We start from the raw sequence: 27,992 nt of genomic DNA, 5'->3' as shown, positions 1-27,992 counted from the left end.
AGCTCTAATCCTTCCCATTTGAGAGAACTGGACCTCAGTGAAAACGACCTGCAGGACTCAGGACTAGTGGAGCTGCTCTGTGCTTCACTGAAGAGCCCACACTGTAGACTGGAAGTTCTAAAGTAAGATACATTTACCACTTTTATTATGATCACTTCTGTTTTATTATGTACTGTATTATGTGAATATAATATGAATGCTGTGGTGATAAATGTATTAATAAGCTTGATATAATGGTAGACATGTTTCAAAGTAAAATATGTAAAATCTCTTCAAGGCAAATGTATCGGCTACTTCATCATATAACAGCGTTGAGGAGTTTGTAGATCTGCTATTTTTGTCTTGCGACAAGTTGTAGCTGCGCCACAGTTATCAAGCTTCTTAATAATATTATATTAACACTTTAAGGACTATAGATTAATATAATCAGACCACCTAGGCTGACGGGATTGATCAATTACCTTTGGAGCATAACGCATATACTGTAAGTATTTGCAGCTTTGATTCACGAAACCCGGCGTAAAATAGTCCCATGGTTTGTTGTTGAAGAGAAAAACATGCCGCCATTACGATGCGAAACGAAAACAGCCTCCACAGCATGTTGTAGTCCAAACAAACCCGTTCACTTGCATTGAACTCATTTTCCCAGAAGCCCTAGCAGCCCAGAGCATGGCTAGCTTTCCAGTTTTGTCATCATAACACAACGGCCTCGTCACCAGGACAAATCCGCTCTTTTTTTATTATTAAAAAACGGCGAATTAAACACATTAAACAAATAGCGGGTTTAGCGTATTACGCAGCACCGACACATGGATTAAATAGCGGGGAACACGGGTTAGGCAGTAGTGTTAATTAATATTAATATTACGAAAGAAAGATACAAACATTGTAATAATAGCCGATCTGCAAGCTCACTGTGAGGCGTTGTGAGCTTGTAGATTTGTAATATTTTCGCATTCATGTAATGCCTACAATTCCGATTGCTTCTAAGGGTAGTTGGGGGAGGGGGGGGGTCCCCAGTTCAAATATGATTACGATATGTTGGAGGCCAGGGTTTGTTTTAATTGAACAAAAGCATCCAGGTGTGAAGGCACCCTAAGTGGGACAAGAGAGTCCTTTAATAGATGCTGGAAGCTGGTTCTAAATCCAGGAATAATGCATATTTAAATGTGTTATTTATTAATGAATTAATTTATTTATTTATGTATGTTTTAATCTGGTGTTTCAGACTGGCTAACTGCTTCTTGTCAGAGAGATGCTGTGAAGCTCTGGCCTCAGCTGTAAGCTCTAATCCCTCCCTAAGAGAGTTGGACCTGAGCCTCAACGTGGTGAATGATTCTGTTCTGGAGAACTGCAAGTGAGTAGACTTGGGCTGTGTCCATGTTGGACAGTGCAGTGTTTCCCTTAACAGTGTATCTCTGACACAAAGGGCCCTATCTTGCGTCAGGGGCACTTTCTCCGTAATTTGGGGATTTAGCATTGTGTAAGAGGCGTTCCCCCATTAAATTAGCTATCTTATGCCACAGTCTAAATCCTTAAAACATCTCCGCTACCCGTTACATTATGCATAGGTGTGGTTTGGGCGTTACGCAACTTAAACCAATCAGTGTGCCAGGTACCATAATCCATTATACCTGGAGTGAACCTTATGGAAGAGCAACGCGTGCTGCCTTGGAATACATTTAAATTAGATACAGAGGGTTGTTGTGTGTGTTCACATTACGGGTGGTTTGAAGAGACGATTTCCGTTGTCCTAAACCTGTGTGCATAAGATAGCAAATATAGGGAAAGCGCATCAACACGCGTACAGACACACCTCCAGCCACAAACATGTATAGTGGGTTGTGTGGCCGCAAGATAACGTTTACGCATAGTGGAAGCTCCTAAATGAGTAATTCACGTAAAGTGTTTAATGCTTGCGGGTAAGGCATGGGATACGATACAGCCCAAAGTCACAAATCATGAGAAGAACAACAACACAATGCAGTGCCTCAAAGAAACTCTAGGATAGCAGACGTAAACAATGAACATCTGTCTAAACAACAATATATGTGCATCACGAAGGTATAAAAGGACAGTGGAGTGCTATAGGGGTTAAGGTGGAGTCTGAGGAGGTGATGAGATCCAAACTGGGCAGCAGTGAGTATGTCTGGATGAGCTGCAGGGCCAAGATAATGACAGGAGAAACACTGTAGTGTCAGCTAGTGGAGACGTTGTGTTAGACAGTTAGACATTGATGCATTGTTGTTCTACTTCCTACAGAGTGAAACAATGTAGTGTCAGCTAGTGGAGACGTTGTGTTAGACATTGATGCATTGTTGTTCTACTTCCTACAGAGTGAAACACTGTAGTGTCAGCTAGTGGAGACGTTGTGTTAGACAGTTAGACATTGATGCATTGTTGTTCTACTTCCTACAGAGTGAAACACTGTAGTGTCAGCTAGTGGAGACGTTGTGTTAGACAGTTAGACATTGATGCATTGTTGTTCTACTTCCTACAGAGTGAAACACTGTAGTGTCAGCTAGTGGAGACGTTGTGTTAGACAGTCAGACATTGATGCATTGTTGTTCTACTTCCTACAGAGTGAAACACTGTAGTGTCAGCTAGTGGAGACGTTGTGTTGGACAGTTAGACATTGATGCATTGTTGTTCTACTTCCTACAGAGTGAAACATGGAGGAGAAGATTGGCTTACTAATCCTCAACTGAGTCAACTCATTACAAAACGTGAGTATCTGTGTCTACATTAACATTTTATACACTGTTGTATACTTGGTTGATGTTGTCCTGAAAACTCTTGTGCTCTCTACTCTCTGCTCTTGGCCTGGTCCTTAACACATCAAGATGAGGTCATGTGGTCTGACAGAAACAATGGGCCTCATTCACTAACCTGGTCGTAAACAACATGTATTTCGTCTATATTGGCATAAGTTCAGTTCTGACGTGCGATGCATGAAAGGTGGTGCAGAGCCGTGATGTGTGCAGATCACAGGTGGATCTCGTTTTGGTTTGAAAGTCACAAGTGATCTCCCGTGTCGATCATTGGCATTGTTCCACGCTCCAACTGGAAACTGGAAATATAAATCACACGTGTGTGAACTGAGCGGTGCAACTATACATTTACTGTTATAGTTACTGTACTGCACTGTGCTCTGTACTGTATTGTAGTGTACTGTGCTCTATGCTGTACTTTGATTATTTTGGGGAAAAAATAGTTAGTTACCGTGTGTTAGACGACACGTACACAGACAGGTACACGGTAACACAGCGAGACAGACAGGTACACAGAGAGACAGACAGGTACACAGTAACACAGAAAGACAGACAGCTACACAGAGAGACAGACAGGTACACAGAGAGACAGACAGGTACACAGAGAGACAGACAGGTACACAGAGAGACATACACATAGAGACAGACAGGTACACAGAGAGACAGACAGGTACACAGTAACACAGAGAGACAGACAGGTAAACAGTAACACAGAGAGACAGACAGGTACACAGAGAGACAGACAGGTACACAGTAACACAGAGAGACAGACAGGTACACAGAGAGACAGACAGGTACACAGTAACACATAGAGACAGACAGGTACACAGTAACACAGAGACAGACAGGTACACAGAGAGACAGACAGGTACACAGAGAGACAGACAGGTACACAGTAACACAGAGAGACAGACAGGTACACAGTAACACAGAGAGGCAGACAGGTACACAGAGAGACAGACAGGTACACAGTAACACAGAGAGACAGACAGGTACACAGAGAGACAGACAGGTACACAGTAACACAGAGAGACAGACAGGTACACAGAGAGACAGACAGGTACACAGTAACACAGAGAGACAGACAGGTACACAGAGAGACAGACAGGTACACAGTAACACAGAGAGACAGACAGGGGTGCAGAGACATTCTGCCCCCTGGTGGAGACTTTAAGACATTCTGCACCCTGGTGGAGACTTTAAGACATTCTGCCCCCTGGTGGAGACTTTAATACATTCTGCCCCCTGCTGGAGACTTTAAGACATTCTGCCCCCTGCTGGTTGGACTCTGACAGTGACGATTTTCTTTATTACATTTTAATTGTATTGAGTCTTAATTTAGTCGACTAAGACTAGACTAAGACTAAATAATGTACAAATGACTAAAATAGGACTAAATCTGTTGCCAAAATTAACACTGCAGTGAGTTTGTACATCAGTCTGTCTGTGTGTGTGTGTGTGTGTGTGTGTGTGTGTGTGTGTGTGTGTGTGTGTGTGTGTGTGTGTGTGGGTGTGTGGGTGTGTGGGTGTGCGCGTACATGTGTGTGTGTCAGTCAGTGAATGATGTATTTAATGTTTACTGTGTTGTTTTCTCATCAGATTTCCAGCGTCTCACACTGGACTCAAACACAGCACACTGTGACCTCTCTCTGTCTGAGGACAACAGGAAGGTCACAGGGGGGTCACAGAGGTCAGGGGGTCAGCGTCACCCAGACAGGTTTGATGTCTATAGACAGGTTCTGAGTTCACAGAGTGTGACTGGACGCTGTTCCTGGGAGGTAGAGTGCAGTGGAGGGGTTCATATAGCAGTGGCTGACGGAACAATCAGCAGGAAAGGAGGTGGTGGTGGTGACTGTTGGTTTGGAGGGAATGATAAGTCCTGGAGTCTGTACTGTGATGGTGTTGATGGTTCCAGTTACTCTGTCAGACACATCAGACAGATTACTGACCTCCCTGTCAGAGTCTCTGAAGGCTCCAACAGAGTATCAGTGTATGTGGACCGTCCCGCTGGGACTCTGTCCTTCTACACAGGGTGCTCTGACTCACTGAGACACCTGTACACCGTCCAGACCAGGTCCACTGGACCTCTCTATGCTGGGTTCAGGTTACCCTTCTCCTCCTCCTCAGTGCGTCTGTGTGAGCAGTAAGTATAATGGACACACACACGTAACACACACACGTAACACACACACACACACACACACACACACGTAACACACACACACACGTAACACACACACACACACACACGTAACACACACACACACGTAACACACACACACACACACACACACACACACACACACACACACAAATCTGTTTAGCATTATGTCACTCAAAGTTAACATTGGAAACTATAATTGATTGTGTGTGTGTGTGTGTGTGTGTGTGTGTGTGTGTGTGTGTGTGTGTGTGTGTGTGTGTGTGTGTGTGTGTGTGTGTGTGTGTGTGTGTGTGTGTATGTGTGTGTGTGTGTGTGTGTGTGTGTCTCTAGACTCCATCATTCCAACATGGACACAGTGAGGACAGAACCCTCTAGACTCCATCATTCCAACATGGACACAGTGAGGACAGAACCCTCTAGACTCCATCATTCCAACATGGACATAGTGAGGACAGAACCCTCTGCTCTGCACAATAATCACAGTGACAACACAGTGAGAACACCAGGAAAGACACTGATCGTTTCCTGTCTGCTTTGTTGTGTCTTTCAGAGCCATTTTGAACCCAGTGTGCACGCAGAGCAGTCGACCAATCAGTACAGGTGAGTTATCCTAGTCAACCAATCACTACAGGTCAGTTATCCTAGTCAACCAATCAGTACAGGTCAGTTATCCTAGTCAACCAATCAGTATCAGTTGTTTTTGGCAGCAAATTTCTATTTCAGTTTTAGTCACATTTTAGTCACCTGGAATGTCTTAGTGTTAGTCTAGTTTTACTAGTCGACTAAATGTCATAAGATTTTAGTCGACTAAAGTGTATTTTGAACTTGTGAAATGGGACATTCTGCAATACGAGTACTTTTACTTTTAGTACGTTAAGTAAATTTTTATGCCAATACTTTTGTACTTTCACTCGAGTACATTTTCAATACGGGACTTCTACTTGTAACGGAGTACGTCTACATTGCAGTATTTATACTTTCACTTAGTACTTTTTTCCACCACCGGTCACAGGTTCAAGTTGGAAAGAGTCTTGAGCTTCTTTCAGCGCGCACCCACATCAAAACGTGCTCAGGTATTGCTGTTCCGTCAAGAGTCACCGATACGGAGGACGATGAGTGTGTTACTGCTGCCCAGTAATGTGTCTTACAGAGAGGTAAATATATCTGTTAAGTAATATAAGGGCCACATTAAGTGAAGATGGGGGCTGCATGTGGCCCCTCGGGGCCACCAGTTGATATTAACCTGAGGGCCACATTAAGTGAAGATGGGGGCTGTATGTGGCCCCTCGGGGCCACCAGTTGATATTAACCTGAGGGCCACATTAAGTGAAGATGGGGGCTGTATGTGGCCCCTCGGGGCCACCAGTTGATATTAACCTGAGGGCCACATTAAGTGAAGATGGGGGCTGCATGTGGCCCCTTGGGGCCACCAGTTGCTCATGTATGGGATACAGTGAAAGGCAAGCACGTTGATTTATTTATTCATTAATTTATATTTCTAACTCCATTACACCTATTCAACACCACGCCCAGGTAACAATAAATACATACAAATAAATTTGCAACCCATCTAGTCCAGACTCTAGACAAGGACAAGTCCCTTTTAGTCCATAAATGTAAGCAACAATAACAACATTATCAAAACACTTAACACTTCATATTTTATATATTATATCTTCTTCCCAAAAGGACTTTCAAACTAGGAAGGGTATGGCCTGGTCAGCCTGCAATGACATGCATAAGATCTGGTCATCCCAGCTTAGTAAGATGTTAAAATATTGAGGACGACCGTCGAGCCGATTCTACTCTATGGCTCCGAGACATGGACACTTTCAAAGAAACTAGAGAAACGGCTGGATGGCACCTTACACCCGCCTTCTGCGGTCGAAAGATTATGATCATTCTTGAACTTTGTTACACAGTCAAAATGATTTTCCTTGGATCATTACAGAATGAAATAGATATTTTAGAAAGCAAATCTGTTCTGAAACATTGATGTTCTATTCGATAAAGAGTGTTACCTTCACAAAAGGGTCTTTTCTGAGCTTCTGTTGCTGTCGGAGTGAACACTTATTAGCCCGTGGAACCCCATGAGAGAAGATATGCCAGGGACCCCCATAAGAGAAGATGTGCCAGGGACTCCCATAAGAGAAGATGTGCCAGGGACCCCCATGAAAGAAGATGTGTACGGCTCTAGCAGTGATTCTCAACCCGTTTAATTTCAAGGACCCCCAGTTTGACATGCATTCGTCTACGGACGCCCATTTAATGGCATTTCTATCTCTGGGACTAGGGCTGGGCGATATGACGATATATATCGTATTTTCGATAGAAAATGTCTATCACGAAAAAAAAGCTATATCGCTTATATCGCCGTTTCGCTTTACGGCAGTATTTACGTCACAGCGCTTATATACGGCATGCCCAGCAGCCCACCGCGCGCACTGAAAACAGTGAGCCAACACCTTTCGGATGTCTTCTCTATTATATACTCTAAGGCCAACACGACCACAACACAAGCCGAGGTGGTGCTTGCACCTAAAAGAGGGGCAACGTATTCCATTGTATGGATATGGAAGTGGTTTTGATTACATGAAGGGAGATGATGGCTGACGAGATTCAGAGCGGCACGTTCGGAAATACCACACCGGAGCGAACTCATCTATCAGTTTGCATTGCACAGTGCGCCTAGTGCGCTATTTCCGAACGCGCCCTAAAGTAACCGGTCATTCACTGTTATAAATGCAGGTTTCATGTTGGGTCAAATTGATAAATTGCGTGAGCCACGCATGTTTTACACAGTTGAACAATAAGCTTGTCCGTCGTCGGGTGCACTGCAAACTTCTTCCAAGACGTTCCTCTTACCTGTGCAGTCCTCCTGCTGCGTGTCTGTCTTGTTTTATTGTTCCAAATAAATTATTCCATTTGAAAAGTCCTTAATTCAGCAACAGCTTACAACAACAACACAAGACGCTGACTTTGTTGTGATCATCAAAAAAAAGGAAAAGAAAAAGCCCCACTCGTCCCAGACTCCCATATACGCACAGCTGGGCATGGAGAGTTGACGACAAGATCGCGTTCTCTCTCACTCTATCGCCTGTAGTCAATTAAACATCGTTAAGCTGCCCAACGTCTTTAACAAACTAAACTATAACTACAACAGAACATGTTGATTCCCTATACAGAGCTTAAATGAACTGAAACAACTGTAGTGACAAACTGTGACATGAGATATTTATTTTTTCCTTAAGCCAATTTAATGCAGACACAGGCCTGTACTTCTGTGTCTGAATGGCAACGTCTTATTTCTTTATTTTTTATTTTTTATTGTCATAATAATTATTATTATTAATAATACTAATAAAACTTTATTTGTATAGCACCTTTCATGACATGAAATGCAGCTCTCAAAGTGCTTTACAGAGCAATGGAGAAAAAAAGAAAAGCAAGGCAACGACATTAAAAAACAAGCAGTAATGCAATACAGTGAGGACATGAATAACAAAAAATAAAAGATCAATTAAAAGCAATGTTGTAGAAGTGGGTCTTGAGCTGTGCTTTAAAAATGTCTACAGAGGCTGAACAATTGAGTTCAGCCTCTAATTATTATTATATACATTTTATTTTGTAATATTTTTGTACTTGCTTTGGGCCTGTCTGTGCATGGGAAGGGCATCAGTATTATATTCATATAATTAGACTGGATAATGTGAATTTAATTGTTTTTTGAGTGGTGCAACCATTATAGACAGCTATGTGTGTCCCTGTCCCTGTATCCGAGCACGGAAATAGCATAACTATTGTCACCACCAAGTGTCACTGTTGTGCAGCCTAACACAGACAGAGGCCAGGGAGGAGAGCTTGTACAGTACAGTACAGTACAGTACAGTACAGTACAGTACAGTACAGTACAGTACAGTACAGTACAGTACAGTACAGTACAGTACAGTACAGCCCAAGTACAGTAAAGTACTCGACCTGAACAAAAATCAATTATTTTAGATTTAAAAAATAGGTATCGTAAAAAATATGCTATATCGTGAGTATATCGTTATCGTGATAAAATAAATTCTATATCGTGATATGAGATTTTGTCATATCGCCCAGCCCTATCTGGGACCCCCAATTTGTATTGTAAAACCAATGTTAATTTAACTCTGAGAGTGTACAAATGGAACCAAATGGACCCGTTACGGTGCATTTGGTTCCATTTGTACACTCTGGAACTCCCTCAAGGACCCCTGGGGGTCCCCGGGCCCAACTTTGGGAAACTCTGCCTACCTAAATACCGGCCACTATGAATGAACCATCTGATCAAACTGTGTTGGTGTCATTATAGGTGAAAGTATGAATGAACCATCTGATCAAACTGTGTTGGTGTCATTATAGGTGAAAGTATGAATGAACCATCTGATCAAACTGTGTTGGTGTCATTATAGGTGAAAGTATGAATGAACCATCTGATCAAACTGTGTTGGTGTCATTATAGGTGAAGGGAGTTCATGAAAACAAGCAACGCATCGATCTGGTCACCGCCAACTGTTTTCTCATCCCAGACCAACGCTACAGTCTGTCAGTGCTGCAGTGTCCTTCACAGAAAGTACAACCTAAGGTACGTATTAAACCTACAGTCTGTCAGTGTGTCCTTCACAGAAAGTACAACCTGAGGTACGTATTAAACCTACAGTCTGTCAGTGTGTCCTTCACAGAAAGTACAACCTGAGGTACGTATTAAACCTACAGTCTGTCAGTGTGTCCTTCACAGAAAGTACAACCTAAGGTACGTATTAAACCTACAGTATGTCAGTGTGTCCTTCACAGAAAGTACAACCTAAGGTACGTATTAAACCTACAGTCTGTCAGTGTGTCCTTCACAGAAAGTACAACCTAAGGTACGTATTAAACCTACAGTCTGTCAGTGTGTCCTTCACAGAAAGTACAACCTAAGGTACGTATTAAACCTACAGTCTGTCAGTGCTGCAGTGTCCTTCACAGAAAGTACAACCTGAGGTACATATTAAACTTACGTCGTCTGTTTATTGTATGGTAAAGCAGTGTGAGTCTAGGAAACTGTTATTTTCACTCCTCCGCCACTACTAACATTATTACTAGTATAACCACTAAAAAATACATTTATTCTCTCAGGCTTATGGCATATACAGTAGTTGTTGATTGTTGTTGATTTTGTAAAGCGTCCTTGGGTTCATGAAAAGCGCTATATAAATTCAAGCTATTATTATTATTATTATTACAACTCTACTACCAATACTAATATTATTACTGCTGCTACATTCACTACCTAGCAAGCACTACTACCACTACTACCATTAGTATACAACTATAACCACTACTGTATCACTACTACCAATACTACCATTAGGATACAACTATAATCACTACTGTATCACTACTACCAATACTACCATTAGTATACAACTATAACCACTACTGTAGCACTAAAAAGGTCTCTGTTTTCAGGCTGCACCTTATTTTGAAGACTATGGACCAAATTACCATCCAACGTTCCTGGTGTCTCTGGATGTCAATGCAGAAAACTTCTCAATGGAATTACTGAGCCCCGACTCTGGACCGGTCTGGCAGCAAGACATTACCCTGGAAGGTAAAGTTATGAACTTTCATTCAACCTTGGGATGTAGCAAGCCGGTCTCACCCAAATACGGTGAAATGGCACAGATTGGCAATTAAAATACACAAAAGAAAACCCCCAAATCCGTACGCCCCCCCCCCCCGCCATTCTTTTCAATGGAAGTTGCTCAGTGGCGTTTTGAAGCACCCGGAAGACTGCCGGACGTACCATTATAACTCAACGGCTCCAATGAGCGGAAGTTAAGCCCGGGATGACGCACCGTTACGCACATGACGTCACTGAACGTCACGTCCACTTCCATGGAACGTGCTGCAGTTCCACGTTTCGCCAGTAGGTAGTGGCAGCGTCAACGTTGGATTAGCCTTACTGGGTGCTTGGGGACACCACCGAGCACGCTGAAGCGCGCCAGTTGTCGCGTGGAACTTTGTGAAGTTTGGTAGAGCCGACTCAGCCCCGGTCGAGTTGCAACCGAATCGTAAATCATGTCAAACCGATCTCACTCCCCTCACGCGGAGAAATAGCAATCTGTCGCGGTCAAAACAGTAGTAGTGTAGGGATTGTGGGGGTTTATGTAGGGACTTGCCAGTCCGTGCTATTTCACCGTGGTGAGATGGGCCTCGATGTAGAGACTCTCTGGTTAGTTTCTGTTCATAATTTGAACACTTTTATTTCTTGCAGCACAATCTACAGGAGCAGCTGCTTCCATACCAGCACAATCTACAGGAGCAGCTGCTTCCATACCAGGTGAGTCTCTAGCTTGTAGATCTGTTGTTACTTTGGATGTTTTAGCGTGACGCTGTAGTGAGGTCAAGTAGGACGTTAATTCATGAACAAACACGTTTAAATAAGGAGATAAGAGATGAGAGATTTCTGCAGCAACGATCTATAACGATATCTATAACGACATCTGTGTGTGTATATATATATATATATATATATATATATATATATATATATACTACCAGCACAAACTGTAGCAAATCACTTTACTGCAATTTTTATAATAAGAATTGTTAGCTCCTATATGGCACTTTCCATTTTAAAACAATGTCAAATGAAAACCAACAACTCAACGTTCAATCCTCCTTAACTTCAGCGAAACACTTTGTGGACCAACATCGGCGTTTCCTGGTTGACAAGGTGAGGAATGTGGATCCCATCCTAGATGTACTCTTTGAGAAGGACATCATAGACAATGAGGGCTACAGCAATGTGGAGTCCAAGACCACCACTCAGCGCAAGATGAGGGCAATCTATGCTCTCCTGACCTCCAGCACAGCCAGAGACACTTTGCACAAAGCTCTCCAGGAATACGAGCCTTCTCTCCTTGAAGATCTGTAAGTCATTTGCATTTAATTAAGCCATTTTGGGGCGGGAACCCCTTGTGTTGTTTTAAAGCATTATGTTATACTTTAAGTTACAAGAGAATGGAGCTTTTCGGGCCGTGTTATTATTTGAATAATTATAATTCATCCTCTTGATTCCCAAGAGCCCCACACTTTCATTCCAATGTTAATCTACAGATTGATGTAGCCCTAGGCTACTTTTTCTTTGTGAACCTGTAAATATTTATTAATTTACAATCAGCCCTTAAAACAAGGCCCCAGACTTCCCAAAACAAACTGGTCAGGCTACTACTTGGCCTCACTCCCCGAACCCACCTCACCCCTGCCCACTTTGACAGGCTGGAATGGCTTAGGGTTGACAACAGAGCATACAGCATCTTGCAATGGGTCTGGTTCACAAGATTCACTACACCACCAAGATACCCATGTACCCGTCTAAATACTTCACTAAGACACCTACGTACCTGTCTAAATACTTCACTAAGATACCCATGTACCTGTCTAAATACTTCACTAAGATACCCATGTACCTGTCTAAATACTTCACTAAGATACCCACATACCCATCTAAATACTTCACTAAGATACCCACGTACCTGTCTAAATACTTCACCAAGATACCCATGTACCTGTCTAAATACTTCACCAAGATACCCATGTACCTGTCTAAATAATTCACTAAGATACCCATGTACCTGTCTAAATACTTCACTAAGATACCCATGTACCCGTCTAAATACTTCACTAAGATACCCACGTACCTGTCTAAATACTTCACCAAGATACCCATGTACCTGTCTAAATACTTCACCAAGATACCCATGTACCTGTCTAAATAATTCACTAAGATACCCATGTACCTGTCTAAATACTTCACTAAGATACCCATGTACCTGTCTAAATACTTCACTAAGATACCCATGTACCTGTCTAAATACTTCCTTAATGTCAATGAAGTCCACACCCACAACACCAGAACCATGTGCAACCCAGATTCGGCACAAACAAGGGACCAAATTAATATCGTTCCTATACCACCAAAATGTGGGACGCCCTACCAACAGTCATTAAGACATGCAAATCCCTTGACTCCTTCAAAACGGCTGAAGGACGGCTGCAATTTGAAACTGGCCCCCGTAAAATCTGAATTTGTGTTTCTGCACAGATATCGTTATTCACAGCAGCGGTGTTGTTCTTCTCCTGTTAGGAAGTAAGTGATGCTGTTGATGGACAAGGAGTGCTGTGCTTCCCTGCTTGGCCACCAGATGTCGCCCTTCGTCGGGGGGTGGGCGCACATTGTGATTGGCCGGAATGAGATGGTGTACAGTATGACGACAAGAGCGCCCCTCACTTCACACAGGTGTGATTGTTATTGCTCTGTAAAGCTCTTTGAGCTGAACTTCATGTCATGAAAAGTGCTGTACAAATACATGTATGTAAATGTAATGTAGATCATTATTAAATATCACTGTCAGATGCATTCATGTATGTTTGATTTGTGTGTGTGAGTTCACACAAACTGTGTAACTCACATTAATAGTTATGCCAAATTTTGATTGATTGATTTTACAGGACTTGACTTAATTGGACTAGACTAGAAGTTAATGGTGTGCATTGTGTAATGATATGAACAAATCATATTTACTTATGCATGTGTTGTATCAATCTGTGTTGTTCGATTCATGGGTTAATTAGTCATGTTTGGACTACATACGCCTTACCAACAGTCATTAAGACATGCAAATCCCTTGACTCCTTCAAAACCGCTCTCAAAGGGCACCTACGGACGGCTGCAATTCGAAACTGGTCCCCGTAAAATTTTAATCCCCCCACCCCTTTTTCCCCTCACTGTATATGTTTCTTTTCCCTTTTTACCTCCTTTATGATGAATTCCTGTTCTGTTCTTTGGCTATATAGAAGTGTCTATTTGTACGTCTCTAAATGTTTTGATGAATTGAACATGGTGGACCCTCTTGTAAACAAGAGTAATGCTTAATTGGGTCGTCCAGAACATTCTCCTTGGGTACTGTGTTTTTATTCACAAACTCAGAGGTGCCAGAACATATCGTGCTTCTAATTCTACTAGTAAAGAATATATCATTATCTCACCACCAGGGGGAGGTATATAGTCCAGGCAAAGTAGCATTTCCAGACAGACTAATTAAAATAGAATTTTTTTCACCATAGATCATCTCTATGAGGTGTCTAGAACAACATACTAAAAGTCCTAAGAAATCCTAGATGCGGAAATATGTTTAATTCTCATCAATTCAAGATGTGTGCTAATACCTCGAGAAAACTAAACACCCTAATGGGCTTTTTTTTTTTCTTTTGTCCTATCACAATGAAACTTTCCACAATGAATCTTAACATGAAAACTAAACTTTTTTGTATTACAAGTTTCTCTGAAACTTAATTTGAATATGCAAATTAACTTAATATATATTGAATATGCCCACATTTGCATATCACGGAAATTACTTTTCCCCAAAATGTATAATATTTACATTGTTGTTTGTTAATGATATCAAACACACTGATCAGACTTTCATGAACCATTTCATCGAAATATTGTGACTTCATATAGAATAACATCAAAAACACCATTCATATGTATGACAAATGTATAAATCCGTCAAATCTTCCTCCAACCATCCTACTGCTAATGGTTGATGGCAATGCTGCTTTTGGACTGGCCTCTAACCTGAAACCTGCCGGGCTTGGTTGTACCTACTGGGGGCATAACCCCCACCGGTATAGTCCTCAGGGTCACAGAGGCCAGGTGACCTACCTCTGGGAGGACATCCCATGGCTGCAGCAGTGTCTCAGTCCATCCCAGTCTTCTTGTTCCTGTACTCTGCAGACGCACCTGAAGCTGTTGCAGGCCATCTCCCACCTCCAGGTAGACTCCATCACACATCTCCCACCTCCAGGTAGACTCCATCACACAGCTCTGTCACCTCCAGGTAGACTCCATTACACAGCTCTGTCACCTCCAGGTAGACTCCATCACACAGCTCTCCCACCTCCAGGTAGACTCCATCACACAGCTCTCCCACCTCCAGGTAGACTCCATCACACAGCTCTTTCACCTCCAGGTAGACTCCATCACACAGCTCTGTCACCTCCAGGTAGACTCTATCACACAGCTCTCCCACCTCCAGGTAGACTCCATCACACAGCTCTGTCACCTCCAGGTAGACTCGATCACACAGCTCTCCCACCTCCAGGTAGACTCCATCACACAGCTCTGTCTCCTCCAGGTAGACTCCATCACACAGCTCTGTCTCCTCCAGGTAGACTCCATCACACAGCTCTCCCACCTCCAGGTAGACTCCATCACACAGCTCTGTCACCTCCAGGTAGACTCCATCACACAGCTCTGTCACCTCCAGGTAGACTCCATCACACAGCTCTGTCTCCTCCAGGTAGACTCCATCACACAGCTCTGTCTCCTCCAGGTAGACTCCATCACACAGCTCTGTCTCCTCCAGGTAGACTCCATCACACAGCTCTGTCTCCTCCAGGTAGACTCCATCACACAGCTCTGTCTCCTCCAGGTAGACTCCATCACACAGCTCTGTCACCTCCAGGTAGACTCCATCACACAGCTCTGTCTCCTCCAGGTAGACTCCATCACACAGCTCTGTCTCCTCCAGGTAGACTCCATCACACAGCTCTCCCACCTCCAGGTAGACTCCATCACACAGCTCTGTCTCCTCCAGGTAGACTCCATCACACAGCTGTCGCTACAATTATGTTGTGTCTTTCCTACTCCTTAAAGGTTTCACATGTGACATTAATTCATTTATTTTTAATGTCACAATGACACAATCCCTTTAATGTTTTGCAAATTCATCCATCCATTCATCTTCATCCGCTCATCCGAAGTCGGGTTGCATAGAGTTCCAGACTTCTCTTTCCTGGGCCACGTTAGCAGAGGAACCTCCCCTGTTGTTGCTACCTTGTCGTGGTGGGGAGGCTTGTGTGCCTATGTGACCCTGAGGACTATACCGGTGGGGGTTATGCCCCCGGTAGGTACAACCAAGCCCGGCAGGTTTCAGGTTAGAGGCCAGTCCAAAATCAGCATTGGCATCAACCATTAGCAGTAGGATGGTTGGAGGAAGATTTGACGGATTTATGCATTTGTCATACATGTTTTTGATGTTATTATATGAAGTCACAATATTTTTATGAAATGGTTCATGAAAGTCTGATCAGTGTGTTTGATATCATTAACAAACAACAATGTAAATATTATACATTTTGGGGAAAAGTAATTTTCGTGATATGCAAATGTGGGCATATTCAATATATATTAAGCTAATTTGCATATTCAAATTAAGTTTCAGAGAAACTTGTAATACAAAAAAGTTTAGTTTTCATGTTAAGATTCATTGTGGAAAGTTTCATTGTGATAGAACAAAATAAAAATAAAAGCCCATTAGGGTGTTTAGTTTTCTCGAGGTATTATCACACATCTTGAATTGATGAGAATTAAACATATTTCCGCATCTAGGATTTCTTAGGACTTTTAGTATGTTATTCTAGACACCTCATAGAAATGATATCTGTTGAAAAAAAAAACTATTTTAATTAGTCTGTTTTTTGGGTCTAAAATGGGCTAGATTGCCTGGACTAATAGAAGGGGTGATTCCTAGCCTTGCTCAGGCTGTGTGGAGGTACCATCGTACCTGGTTCCACATGGTACTATAGGCTACATGGTACTAGTATTTGGGTTCCCAGGTACTACAATGATGATGATGATAATACATGAGAAACAACATGTTGTGATGTCATCATGAGAGCTACAGAGCAGGCTAGTGATGTCATCATGAGAGCTACAGAGCAGGCTAGTGATGCCATCATGAGAGCTACAGAGCAGGCTAGTGATGTCATCATGAGAGCTACAGAGCAGGCTAGTGATGTCATCATGAGAGCTACAGAGCAGGCTAGTGATGTCATCATGAGAGCTACAGAGCAGGCTAGTGATGTCATCATGAGAGCTACAGTGCAGGCTAGTGATGTCATCATGAGAGCTACAGTGAAGGCTAGTGATGTCATCATGAGAGCTACAGTGAAGGCTAGTGCGAGGCAGTGTAGAACAAACAGGATGAATCCAGGGTTTAATGAGGTTCAACTTTCCCACAGATAATGAACTCAGGTGTATTTAATGAACTCAGGTGTATTTAGATTTAGGCCAACATGAGGCAGTTTGCAAGACAACACCAAACGTCCCAAAGGGAGAATAGAATAATGTCCAAACAGTGACTAACTTGTCTCCGGTCAGTCCTTGGGGTCCAGCTCCGTCCAGCCCTCAGCTCTCTGTCCTTGGACTGTTTGTTTGCTCTGCCATGTGCTCTCCCAGCTCTGCTGCTGCACGGCCCTCTGGGAGTTGGAGTTCTCTCCCAGCTCTGCTGCTGCACGGCCCTCTGGGAGTGGGAGTTCTCTCCCAGCTCTGGTGCTCCAAGGCCCTCTGGGAGTTGGAGTTCTCTCCCAGCTCTGCTGCTGCACGGCCCTCTGGGAGTTGGAGTTCTCTCCCAGCTCTGGTGCTCCACGGCCCTCTGGCAGTTGGAGTTCTCTCCCAGCTCTGCTGCTGCACGGCCCTCTGGGAGTGGGAGTTCTCTCCCAGCTCTGGTGCTGCACGGCCCTCTGGGAGTTGGAGTTCTCTCCCAGCTCTGCCTCAAACACCTACACCTGTCTGAGTGCTGCGCTGCTGCACGGCCCTCTGGGAGTTGGAGAATTGTGTGTGTGTGAGAGAGAGAGAATTAATGTAACATTTTACATTGGGTAAAATATACGTGTTTAGTTGGTGTGACAAAATGTAGGGGGAGGATGGGGGAAAATGAACCGTCGGGTAAGTTGAACCACCCCCTGTATCTTTAAAACTACACACATGAGTTGTCATGTGACCTCAATTTCAGGACACACCCACCATTTCAACCTGACTGTGAAGATGAGAGACACATGGACAAAGTGGAAAGTACATTTATACACGAAAAAGTGTTTTTTGCTGGTCAAAGTAAAAAAAAAAAACTTTTCTGGAATAATCATTTTTATGTTAAAGCAAAAGCACCCAGGTCTAAACTTATATAGCATGCATGTTGGTGATATACCAATGTATAAACCCCATGTGAATCATTTAGCTAAACATTAGCCTGGAGCATTAAGCTAGCCATGTTTTGTCAAAAAGTGGCCATGGCATGGGGCAAGTTGAACCAATTCCTTGGGGTAAATTGAGCCAATTTTCTTAATGTAAATCACCATTCATATTTTTGTATTAAGTATTTGCTACTCAAATTATACTGAATGACCTTTAATTTGGATGTTTCAAATGTTTGCAAATTTGCTATATTGTATTAACAATATTGCAAATATTATAAGGTTCTGAATAACAAACTTTATTTAATTGTCTTTATATTGTTTAAATAATAAATAAACAGATAAATAAGACTATTTGCAAAAGGGAAAACTTTTATTAAATTATTTTCAATAAGTGAATACATTATCTGTTCAAGTTTAAGCTCTTTACATTAAAATATCATGTGGTTCAATTTTGGATCAACTTACCCCTTACCTGGGGCAAATTGAGCCACGTGACCAGTTTTTTTCATATTCATATTTTCATGGCCCTTTGTCATAGCTGCTTACTCATCATTTCAATTGATAGAGGACATCCTGAAATATGTGTAGATCATTAGATTTGACTGCCATCTCATTTTGCCTTGCTTCCAGGACAATTTAAGTAAAAAGTGGTTCATCTTCCCCCATCCTCCCCTACCACCAATGGACCCTCAAACTGTCTGCTAAAACTCCACCACTTCTTCTCTCATGTAAATAATCGACAATATGTGACCAGCTTTGACCGAGAGACTGCCATCGTGCAAATTCCAGGAGGAGAAAAACTTTTTTATTTTATTTTCAAAATGAGTTAATAGCACAGGCAGACTCTTCACATACTAGAGCATGTCTGAAATAAGTGTCAGAGCTGAAATTGACATGTAAATATGAAATGAATGCTTAAAAAAGTATAGCTAGGTGTAATGTTAGAGTCCACAGAAGTTAACCTTTCAAGTCTGTTTTCTCAACTCGGTGTTTTCTGCAAGACATTACTCTATAATAACCTGACTTTGCCAGATGGGGGCGGTATTGGGTAACCATGTTCCCCAACACCACAACCATCTGGGACCTCTCAGGGAGTTCAGCTAACACCGAACCGCTCCCGGTTCGAACCAATCAGCGTGAGCTAAGGGCGGGATATGTGCGAAACCGGATGTGAAGCTATATAGACACGTCAATATGATTGGTTGTGTTTGCACGGGCACACGGTGATAGACAGACGGTCCCATCCAATCATCTACCAAGTATCTTGAAAAAAAGGAACAGCCCCGTCATCGAATTTGCTTCCGCGATCCCAGATCCCAATAAGCTGTGAAACAAATTTGTGTAGCAAGCTTCTTGGATCTGGCAGCGTCAGGTTAACTCTATAAGCCATATCTCCAAAACTGGTGGGTCAAACTGAACAACCAACATGTCAATTTGAAGCTATGATTAAAAAAATGGCAGTTAAAATCCAATGGCAGTCCCTCAGTCAAATTCAGTCACATATAAGTCGCCAACTTTGATGAGGCAGAATTGCTTTGTTTTCAAAATATAATATTTTCTTCATTTCCTGAAAAATGAAAATCTTTAATTTCCCTGAAAAATTGACAAAAATGCAGAGCAGGCCTCTCATTCTGTGGACCTTAATAACCAGAGCAGACCTCTCATTCTGTGGACCAAATTAATAGAAAAAACACAAATAAAAGGTACGGCATGGCATGTCCTGTCCCATTTTGGGTGACGGCAGGTTACAACACTTTTCTTTTTTTCCCCCTTCTTTGTAATTATTTGTCTGGTCCAAAATAATGTGTTTGTTCATTTGTTGTCATGATTTGTCACAACTCGAGTTGGCTTTATATGATGCTTATATAAGGTCTTTAAATAAATACGTTTTGAAATGCCTATGGGAAAAATGCATTGGGATTCATTTCCTGGGCCTGGCGTCGTCATGAAAGGGGGCGGGCCTGCGACACTATGGCACTGGGATTTGAACATGGAACATCTGAGCTGGACCACTACACCATCACTCTGTAGTTTTCATTCTGACCTGAGATCAGATTCTAAAAATGTCTTCTACATCCCGACAGTTTTCTGAAAAAGCTATGTTTCTATGTCAGTCGTTCTTCGATAAGAAAAAAAATAGCAGACCTACAAGCTCGTAGCGCTCCACTCTGTGGCGCGCTATGAGCTTGTAGATCTGCTATTTTTCAATAGCTAAAGCATAACATAATGCTGACACCAAAATGGGTTAACCGTGCCCTTCACGCCACTCTCCGCCCTCCACCACAATTTACCTGCTGGCTCCATTTATACACCGCCCAAATAAGTACAGTTTGCTGTACTGCACTTGTACATTGAATCTACTGTACTGTACATTGACAATACATTGAATCTCATCTCTAAATAGCAGTCAGATCTACAAGGTCACAACTTTCAAATGGCCGAAATTAATATAGTGTAAATTAATATATATTAATTTAAAATTGATATAATGTATGTCAAACGTTCTCATCAAATGATGGTCCGTGCCTCGATGTGACAGTTGAAGACCAGGGAGACCAATGCACACATGTATATACAGTACAACCACATCACTTATGACTGCTTATTTTGTATTAACATAATCTACCACAGCGGTTCCCAAACTATTTAGCCTGCTGTGACCCAAAAGAGAGATTAGATGTTTGCCCGGGAGTCGGGACCCAAACTAAGCGAAAATAGCGAAAATAGCAGATCTACAAGCTCACAACGCGTCGCTTCGCGCCGCGTTGTGAGCTTGTAGATCAGCCATTTTCACTATTTATTAGTTTATGAAAATTTTCTATGATTTCTTTGACATCACTGAAAAATTTAATTGAATTCAGGGTTTTAATTCACGAAAGTGCTTGCTTTTTTTTAAGAATATGTTTTGCCATAATAATTAATAACAAAATGTGGTAAACAATAAAATGAAGGGACCCGTAAAAATGTGTCCGCGACCCACAAATGGGTCCCGACCCACCGTTGGGGAACCGGTGCTCTAACATACAGATTGTACAAAATGACGTTTTGTTCACTAAAAAGGATACACTAGATTACATATAGATTTATGGTATAACTTTAACCCATTTAGACCTGAGGATGCGTCTGTGTCACCTTATAACCACTTTAACCATTATTTTAAAAGTAACTTTAGCTGCTGAAAAATAGCAGATCTACAAGCTCATAGCGCAGCAGAGTGCCGCACTACAAGCTTGTGTAGACCTGCTATTTTTTAAAGATCTTGAAAGAATGTGTACAAATGTTCGAATATATATTCTTTCACAGTGAACGTTTTAAACTAAAATATTTGCTTCTTGGGGGGGGTCCCTGGAACAATATATTTTCAAATGGTGGTCCGCGGCCGAATACATATAAGTCCTTGACATGAAATAGGTTGAGAACCATTGATATAGAAGACTTCTGAACAATCTGGTCTCATGTCTGGGTTAATGGGTTAATATGGCGTTGACGAGCGGCCCAAGTGACCAATGAGGTCTCTAGTACCCGGCCGGCGGGTTGACATCACATCCCGTTGGCTAGTGACATCACATCCTGTTGGCTAGTGACATCACATCGTGTTTTTATAAAACATCAAGGACCAGTCTGTTTTTTCCTTCTTTTTTATTATTAACATTTCATATTCATGACTCATGTTTATGAAAATATTCAAATAAAGACATTTTGTGTTAAAAAGTTCAGCGTTTCTTCTCTTCTCACTTCAAAAAGTGTTTGTTTTGGGGTGTGGTCACATTTGGGCCAATCAGAGAGAGCGATGGAGGAGGGGGTATCGTCCAATTACCGGTGAGTTTCTAACAGGGGGCAGGGCTTGTCACCGGCAACCAGCATTGCGACATCATAACGACTCTGTGGCTGATCCCCAATCAGAGGGGAGTGTGAACTGACGTTACCATGGTTACCGTCTGTCCCAACAAATGTCTTGCAGAAGAGGGGGGAGGGGCGTTTCCAAGGCTCCAGCCAATGGAATCGCAGAGTCCATAAAAGGAGGAGAGGAGGTGTGACTGTGGGAGCAGCAGGCGTGTGATTGGCTGGTCGGTGCGTCAGTCAGTCGCTGTCGGAGCCAACGGCGGACGAACCTTTCCTCTTCCTCTTTGTTGGTTTAGGTTTAGAATCCTCTTCATCCTAACAAACACACATACAAAATACACACATTAGAATACACACACATTCAAGGTAGGCAGCGTACTGGATACAGTATGTTTTGGTTATGAGCTTGTAGATCTGCTATTTTTCAATAGCTAAAGCATAGCATAATGCTAACACCAAAATCCCGCCCAAAATGGGTTAAAAGATAAAGGGTTTTGATAAAAGGTTAAATCTCTATATTGTGATAGTAATCATTACTAGTGTTTGTTCAGTACCATGGGTCTCCCTGAGTCTCTCCAGAAGAAAAAAATGAAAGGAAAAAAATAAAATCGTCCCTCTTTTAATTTTCAGGTACAGTAGGTGACAAAATAAATGATAATCAGGAGTGAGTACCCATTTATTAGATTATGTTTCATAGTGTTCCAGTTCCAATTTTGTCTTCTTTTTTGTGTCATTGCTTCTAATTGTGCGGAAATGTGACATTAATTCACTCGGTTTTTTTTAGAACGAGAGTTGTAAGATTTGCGTCATGATTATAATGTTATCAATGAATGCCACTTTAAAAATAAGTTAAATAAGTCCTTGGCAGTGAGGGATTTCATGAATTTTTTATTTTTATTTTAATGTTTTTTTGTGGCTTTCGCCTTTATTTTATCTGTATTTTTTATGGAGGGATAGACAGTAGGCTGACAGGAAATGGGGCGAGAGATGGGGGGGGGGGTTACATAAAGGCCGTCGGGATCGGGAGTCGAACCCACGGCACACTGCCTGACTGGATTACCAGCCAAGGTGCCTGGACCGCTGAGCCACGGCCCAGGCCGCAGTGGATGAGTTTTAACCTGAAATTACCACATCGAACAAAAAAGCCTACTTAGTTTACACTAGTATACCTACTAGGTCAAATGATCGGAACCGGATCAGGAGCAAAAAATACTTGACCGGGACATCCCTAGTATCAATATTACATCATGATATTAGAGTTAGACGATATTAGACTGGACATTGTCTGTGATTTTGGATATTGTACTGTGATTATGGCTATATAAATATTATGGTATATATATATACGGTTCTATAACAAATATCGGGGAAAATCGGTATCAGTACACTCAAAATCAAATGATTGGAATCGAATCAGGAGCAAAAGAAAACCTGATCGTGACATCCCTAATACCTACTGTACCATATTACCATAATATTACTCTGTTATTAATTCTTAATTCTAAATAATTAAGTCTTTTGACTGCGTTCTTTTCCAAAGCCTGTCCATTCAAGTCTCTCTGGGCCAAAAATGGAACGACACACAAAAAAAGGCCCCACCAGTAAGTGAAAAGGAGGGAGTTGCAAGGTTGATCATAGGTTAGCTAAGGGTGCCCTCTAGTGGAAAGAACTGAAAACACAGTTTGGACGTAATATTTCTATGGCAGGATTATCCATTGAAAACAAATTATGTATTAAACGTCACTGGCTGTGAATGAGTCTCTCTATGGCATGCTGTCTGATATCTGGCAGGAAACATTATTATTATTGAAAGCATTCTGTAGCAACATGCAATGCATCTAGTAGCATGAAGGAGTAAATAATGCACGCAGGGATTCTATGATTTTCAGACTCTTGGGGCCCTTTTACACTGGCAGCCGAGTCCAGGACTCGAGTAAGGACTCATGTTCTCACAGAGAGGTGAGTGAGTGAGGACTCATGTTCTCACAGAGAGGTGAGTGGAGTGAGGACTCATGTTCTCACAGAGAGGTGAGTGAGTGAGGACTCATGTTCTCACAGAGAGGTGAGTGAGGACTCATGTTCTCACAGAGAGGTGAGTGAGTGAGGACTCATGTTCTCACAGAGAGGTGAGTGGAGTGAGGACTCATGTTCTCACAGAGAGGTGAGTGAGTGAGGACTCATGTTCTCACAGAGAGGTGAGTGAGGACTCATGTTCTCACAGAGAGGTGAGTGAGTGAGGACTCATGTTCTCACAGAGAGGTGAGTGAGTGAGGACTCATGTTCTCACAGAGAGGTGAGTGAGGACTCATGTTCTCACAGAGAGGTGAGTGAGTGAGGACTCATGTTCTCACAGAGAGGTGAGTGAGGACTCAGTTGAAATTCTCTGTGCTCTTTAGCAACCTCACGATTGGATGGACCCAACATTTGGGTCCACACAGTCAGTTTTTTCTGCAACATTGTTTTGCAACTACTACACTAAGAGACTACACAACTATGAGGGCAGTGCAAACGGCGAGTACAATAATTGTTCATAAATCATAATCGAGGTACACACACAAACACACACACACACAAAATACAGTAGTGTTGTATAGTAATAGTAGTCGGTCGGACGGACGGACGGACGGACGGACAGACAAACAGACAGACAGACGGACAGACAGGCAGACAGACAGGCAGGCAGACAGGCGGGTACCGATGCAGAGCTGGAGACAGATTCCTCTTCGTTGGGAGGAGGGGCCGTTCCTTTCCTGGAGCGAGGGGACGACACCACGGCCTTACGACGACACTTTGGAGGCTTGGACTGACTGTCTTCATACTCCTCCGCCAGAGAAAATAGATCGCTGAACCTGCAAATATCCATAGGAAAATATATTAGGAATCATAACAATACGATTCGTATGGGACAGTCACGATTATGACATTTTACTTCACGGTCAATTGTCGCTCAAATAACCCAATAAAAGCGGGAAAGCTTCCGTGTCGTATTCGATTTTAGCTATATACTGCACTATACATATTATGTTTTGGCTATTGAAAATTGGCAGTGAATGTAATAAAAACGTATTACATTCTTAAATTATTACTACTATTAGAGAGAGAGAGATGGAGAGAGAGAGAGAGAGAGAGAGAGAGAGAGAGAGAGAGAGAGACAGAGACAGAGACAGAGAGAGAGAGACAGAGAGTGTGCATGTGTGTGTATTGTACCTCATCTTGTGGGATTCATCACAGCTGGCCTGGACATGTTGTAATGCCTGAAGGATTGGAGTCTGATTGAAGACTACACGCACGCACGCACACGCACACACACACGCACGCGCACGCGCAAACCCACACAGATTTAATATGCAGTTGAAATCATGTACAGCTGACAGTTCAAACTACACACCGTGTCAATCGTATCTGACATATGTAACCACAAAGCTTTAATCTCTTCACCACCGTATGAATATCTCTCAGTTGCTAGACGATCGATAAAACAGGAAATTAACCGGAAAGCCTTGTAAACCCAGAGTTGTGAAATGTGCATATATATATAAATAAAGTGGATTGTATTTGGTTGTGTAGTTTGTAGTGCATACAGTTGTTTTTATATATATAAATAAAGTGGATTGTATTTGGTTGTGTAGTTTGTAGTGCATATAGTTGTTTTATATATAAATAAAGTGGATTGTATTTGGTTGTGTAGTTTGTAGTGCATACAGTTGTTTTATATATAAATAAAGTGGATTGTATTTGGTTGTGTAGTTTGTAGTGCATACAGTTGTATTTGGTTGTGTAGTTTGTAGTGCATACAGTTGTATTTGGTTGTGTAGTTTGTAGTACATACAGTTTATATAAATACAGTGATTGTATTTGGTTGTGTAGTTTGTAGTGCATACAGTTGTTTATATAAATAAAGTGATTGTATTTGGTTGTGTAGTTTGTAGTGCATACTGTGCTGTTTACTTTTCTAGGTAGTTCACCTTTTACCTAGTAGGCCCTATGTCTAATGGGGACCAATGTTCTTTTGCTTAATTAGTAATTCTCCTCACCTGGTAGCTTCACAAGGGTAGTTATGAGGTGATTAGTTTGGTCAGAGTCAGTTCAGTTCAAGCCAGCACACAGTGAAGAGCTCTCACTGCTATGTTAAGTTAACCTTTCTATCAGGCCTTGGACAGGATAAGTCTGTAAGTTTGTGTGTTTTATTTGTTAAACTTATGGCTCTTTTAGCATATATTGGCTCTTGATATTTCTAAAATGTTGATTGCATTTAGTACAGTGAGTACAACATGTTCTTTTCTTGTAGGATGCATACAAATTACTATGTTTGGTTTATTATTTTACAGTATTTGACACAATGTTGTGTTCTCTATTCTTTCTGTATTGCAGTTTTACAATTTATTCTTCACTAAAGAACCTACACCAAGTCACTGCCTTTTGGATCTTTATTGGGAACTTGTTAGCTGTCTGCCAAGCCATACCAAATGTATACCAACGTATAGCAAGGGCAGAATAGTAAAAAGACTTTAAGCACAGCGGGCTTCACAGAAAGACATGGCTCAACACTGCAGTTTATTTTCTTCATCATGTCACATTCAAAAGGTGATGAAGAGCTCAAAACCAATCAGTACTGCTGCAGTAAAAGCATGTGCTAAAGCACAAGCTGCACTTGTCAAACTAGCCTATGCACACAAGGAAGCAGCAATATTAAAACAACAAGCTGATCTACAAGCTAATCTGCTGTTGCTAAAATCAGAGGAAGCTGCAGAAATTGCATCAGCTGAAGCAGACGCACTGCAATCATGTGTTCTAGAAGATGAAGTGCTTCAGCAGCAGCGTCGCCAGGACGAAGTGCTTCAGCGTCGCCAGGACGAAGTGCTTCAGCAGCAGCGTCAGCAGGACGAAGTGCTTCAGCAGCAGCGTCGCCAGGACGAAGTGCTTCAGCAGCAGCAGGACGAAGTGCTTCAGCAGCAGCGTCGCCAGGACGAAGTGCTTCAGCGTCGCCAGGACGAAGTGCTTCAGCGTCGCCAAGACGAAGTGCTTCAGCAGCAGCGTCAGCAGGACGAAGTGCTTCAGCGTCGCCAGGACGAAGTGCTTCAGCAGCAGCGTCGCCAGGACGAAGTGCTTCAGTGTCGCCAGGACGAAGTGCTTCAGCAGCAGCGTCGCCAGGACGAAGTGCTTCAGCGTCGCCAGGACGAAGTGCTTCAGCGTCGCCAAGACGAAGTGCTTCAGCAGCAGCGTCAGCAGGACGAAGTGCTTCAGCGTCGCCAGGACGAAGTGCTTCAGCAGCAGCGTCGCCAGGACGAAGTGCTTCAGTGTCGCCAGGACGAAGTGCTTCAGCAGCAGCGTCGCCAGGACGAAGTGCTTCAGCGTCGCCAGGACGAAGTGCTTCAGCGTCGCCAAGACGAAGTGCTTCAGCAGCAGCGTCAGCAGGACGAAGTGCTTCAGCGTCGCCAGGACGAAGTGCTTCAGCAGCAGCGTCGCCAGGACGAAGTGCTTCAGTGTCGCCAGGACGAAGTGCTTCAGCAGCAGCGTCGCCAGGACGAAGTGCTTCAGTGTCCCAGGACGAAGTGCTTCAGCAGCAGCGTCGCCAGGACGAAGTGCTTCAGTGTCGCCAGGACGAAGTGCTTCAGCGTCGCCAGGACGAAGTGCTTCAGCGTCGCCAGGACGAAGTGCTTCAGCAGCAGCGTCAGCAGGACGAAGTGCTTCAGCGTCGCCAGGACGAAGTGCTTCAGCAGCAGCGTCGCCAGGACGAAGTGCTTCACCGTCGCCAGGACGAAGTGCTTCAGCAGCAGCGTCGCCAGGACGAAGTGCTTCAGCAGCAGCAGGACGAAGTGCTTCAGCAGCAGCGTCGCCAGGACGAAGTGCTTCAGCAGCAGCGTCGCCAGGACGAAGTGCTTCAGCAGCAGCGTCGCCAGGACGAAGTGCTTCAGCGTCGCCAGGACGAAGTGCTTCAGCGTCGCCAGGACGAAGTGCTTCAGCAGCAGCAGGACGAAGCGCTTCAGCAGCAGCGTCAGCAGGACGAAGCGCTTCAGCAGCAGCGTCAGCAGGACGAAGTGCTTCAGCAGCAGCGTCGCCAGGACGAAGTGCTTCAGCAGCAGCAGGACGAAGTGCTTCAGCAGCAGCGTCGCCAGGACGAAGTGCTTCAGCAGCAGCGTCGCCAGGACGAAGTG

At 43.0% G+C, this 27,992-nt stretch overlaps 2 protein-coding genes and 1 long non-coding RNA gene across 3 annotated transcripts in view; 2 read left to right on the top strand and 1 right to left on the bottom strand.

Annotated features, from left to right (window-relative positions):
- The first annotated feature begins 16 nt into the window (after nt 1–16).
- LOC310869454 lies at nt 17–4,452 on the top strand. The gene is made up of 4 exons (XR_014570159.1): nt 17–122; nt 1,229–1,357; nt 2,665–2,726; nt 4,371–4,452. It is a non-coding gene; the product is annotated as an uncharacterized lncRNA (long non-coding RNA).
- Nucleotides 4,453–9,902: 5,450 nt separating this feature from the next.
- Nucleotides 9,903–13,354, top strand: LOC310869444 (apoptosis-associated speck-like protein containing a CARD). Its single transcript, XM_083780194.1, has 5 exons — nt 9,903–9,945; nt 10,414–10,555; nt 11,222–11,287; nt 11,640–11,880; nt 13,097–13,354. Exons 2-5 carry the CDS (start codon nt 10,498–10,500, stop codon nt 13,101–13,103), a joined length of 372 nt encoding a protein of 123 aa, XP_083636320.1. The 5' UTR covers nt 9,903–9,945; nt 10,414–10,497; the 3' UTR covers nt 13,104–13,354.
- Nucleotides 13,355–21,906: 8,552 nt separating this feature from the next.
- Nucleotides 21,907–27,992, bottom strand: part of LOC310870273 (integrator complex subunit 3-like) — a gene marked incomplete at its 5' end in the record, with an annotated part of 29,003 nt that continues 22,917 nt past the window's right edge. The window contains 3 exons of the mRNA XM_083781432.1: nt 21,907–22,152; nt 24,533–24,686; nt 25,045–25,117. Of these exons, the coding sequence (XP_083637558.1) occupies nt 22,075–22,152; nt 24,533–24,686; nt 25,045–25,117 (305 nt within the window). The 3' untranslated portion in view covers nt 21,907–22,074. The remainder of the gene's footprint in view (nt 22,153–24,532; nt 24,687–25,044; nt 25,118–27,992) is intronic.

Source organism: Protomyctophum parallelum (genome assembly GCF_964188405.1).
Source record: "Protomyctophum parallelum genome assembly, chromosome: 1".
Lineage (NCBI taxonomy): Eukaryota > Metazoa > Chordata > Actinopteri > Myctophiformes > Myctophidae > Protomyctophum > Protomyctophum parallelum.
The sequence above is the reverse complement of the archived record's forward strand: the minus strand, read 5'-3'. Positions and strand labels throughout refer to the sequence as shown.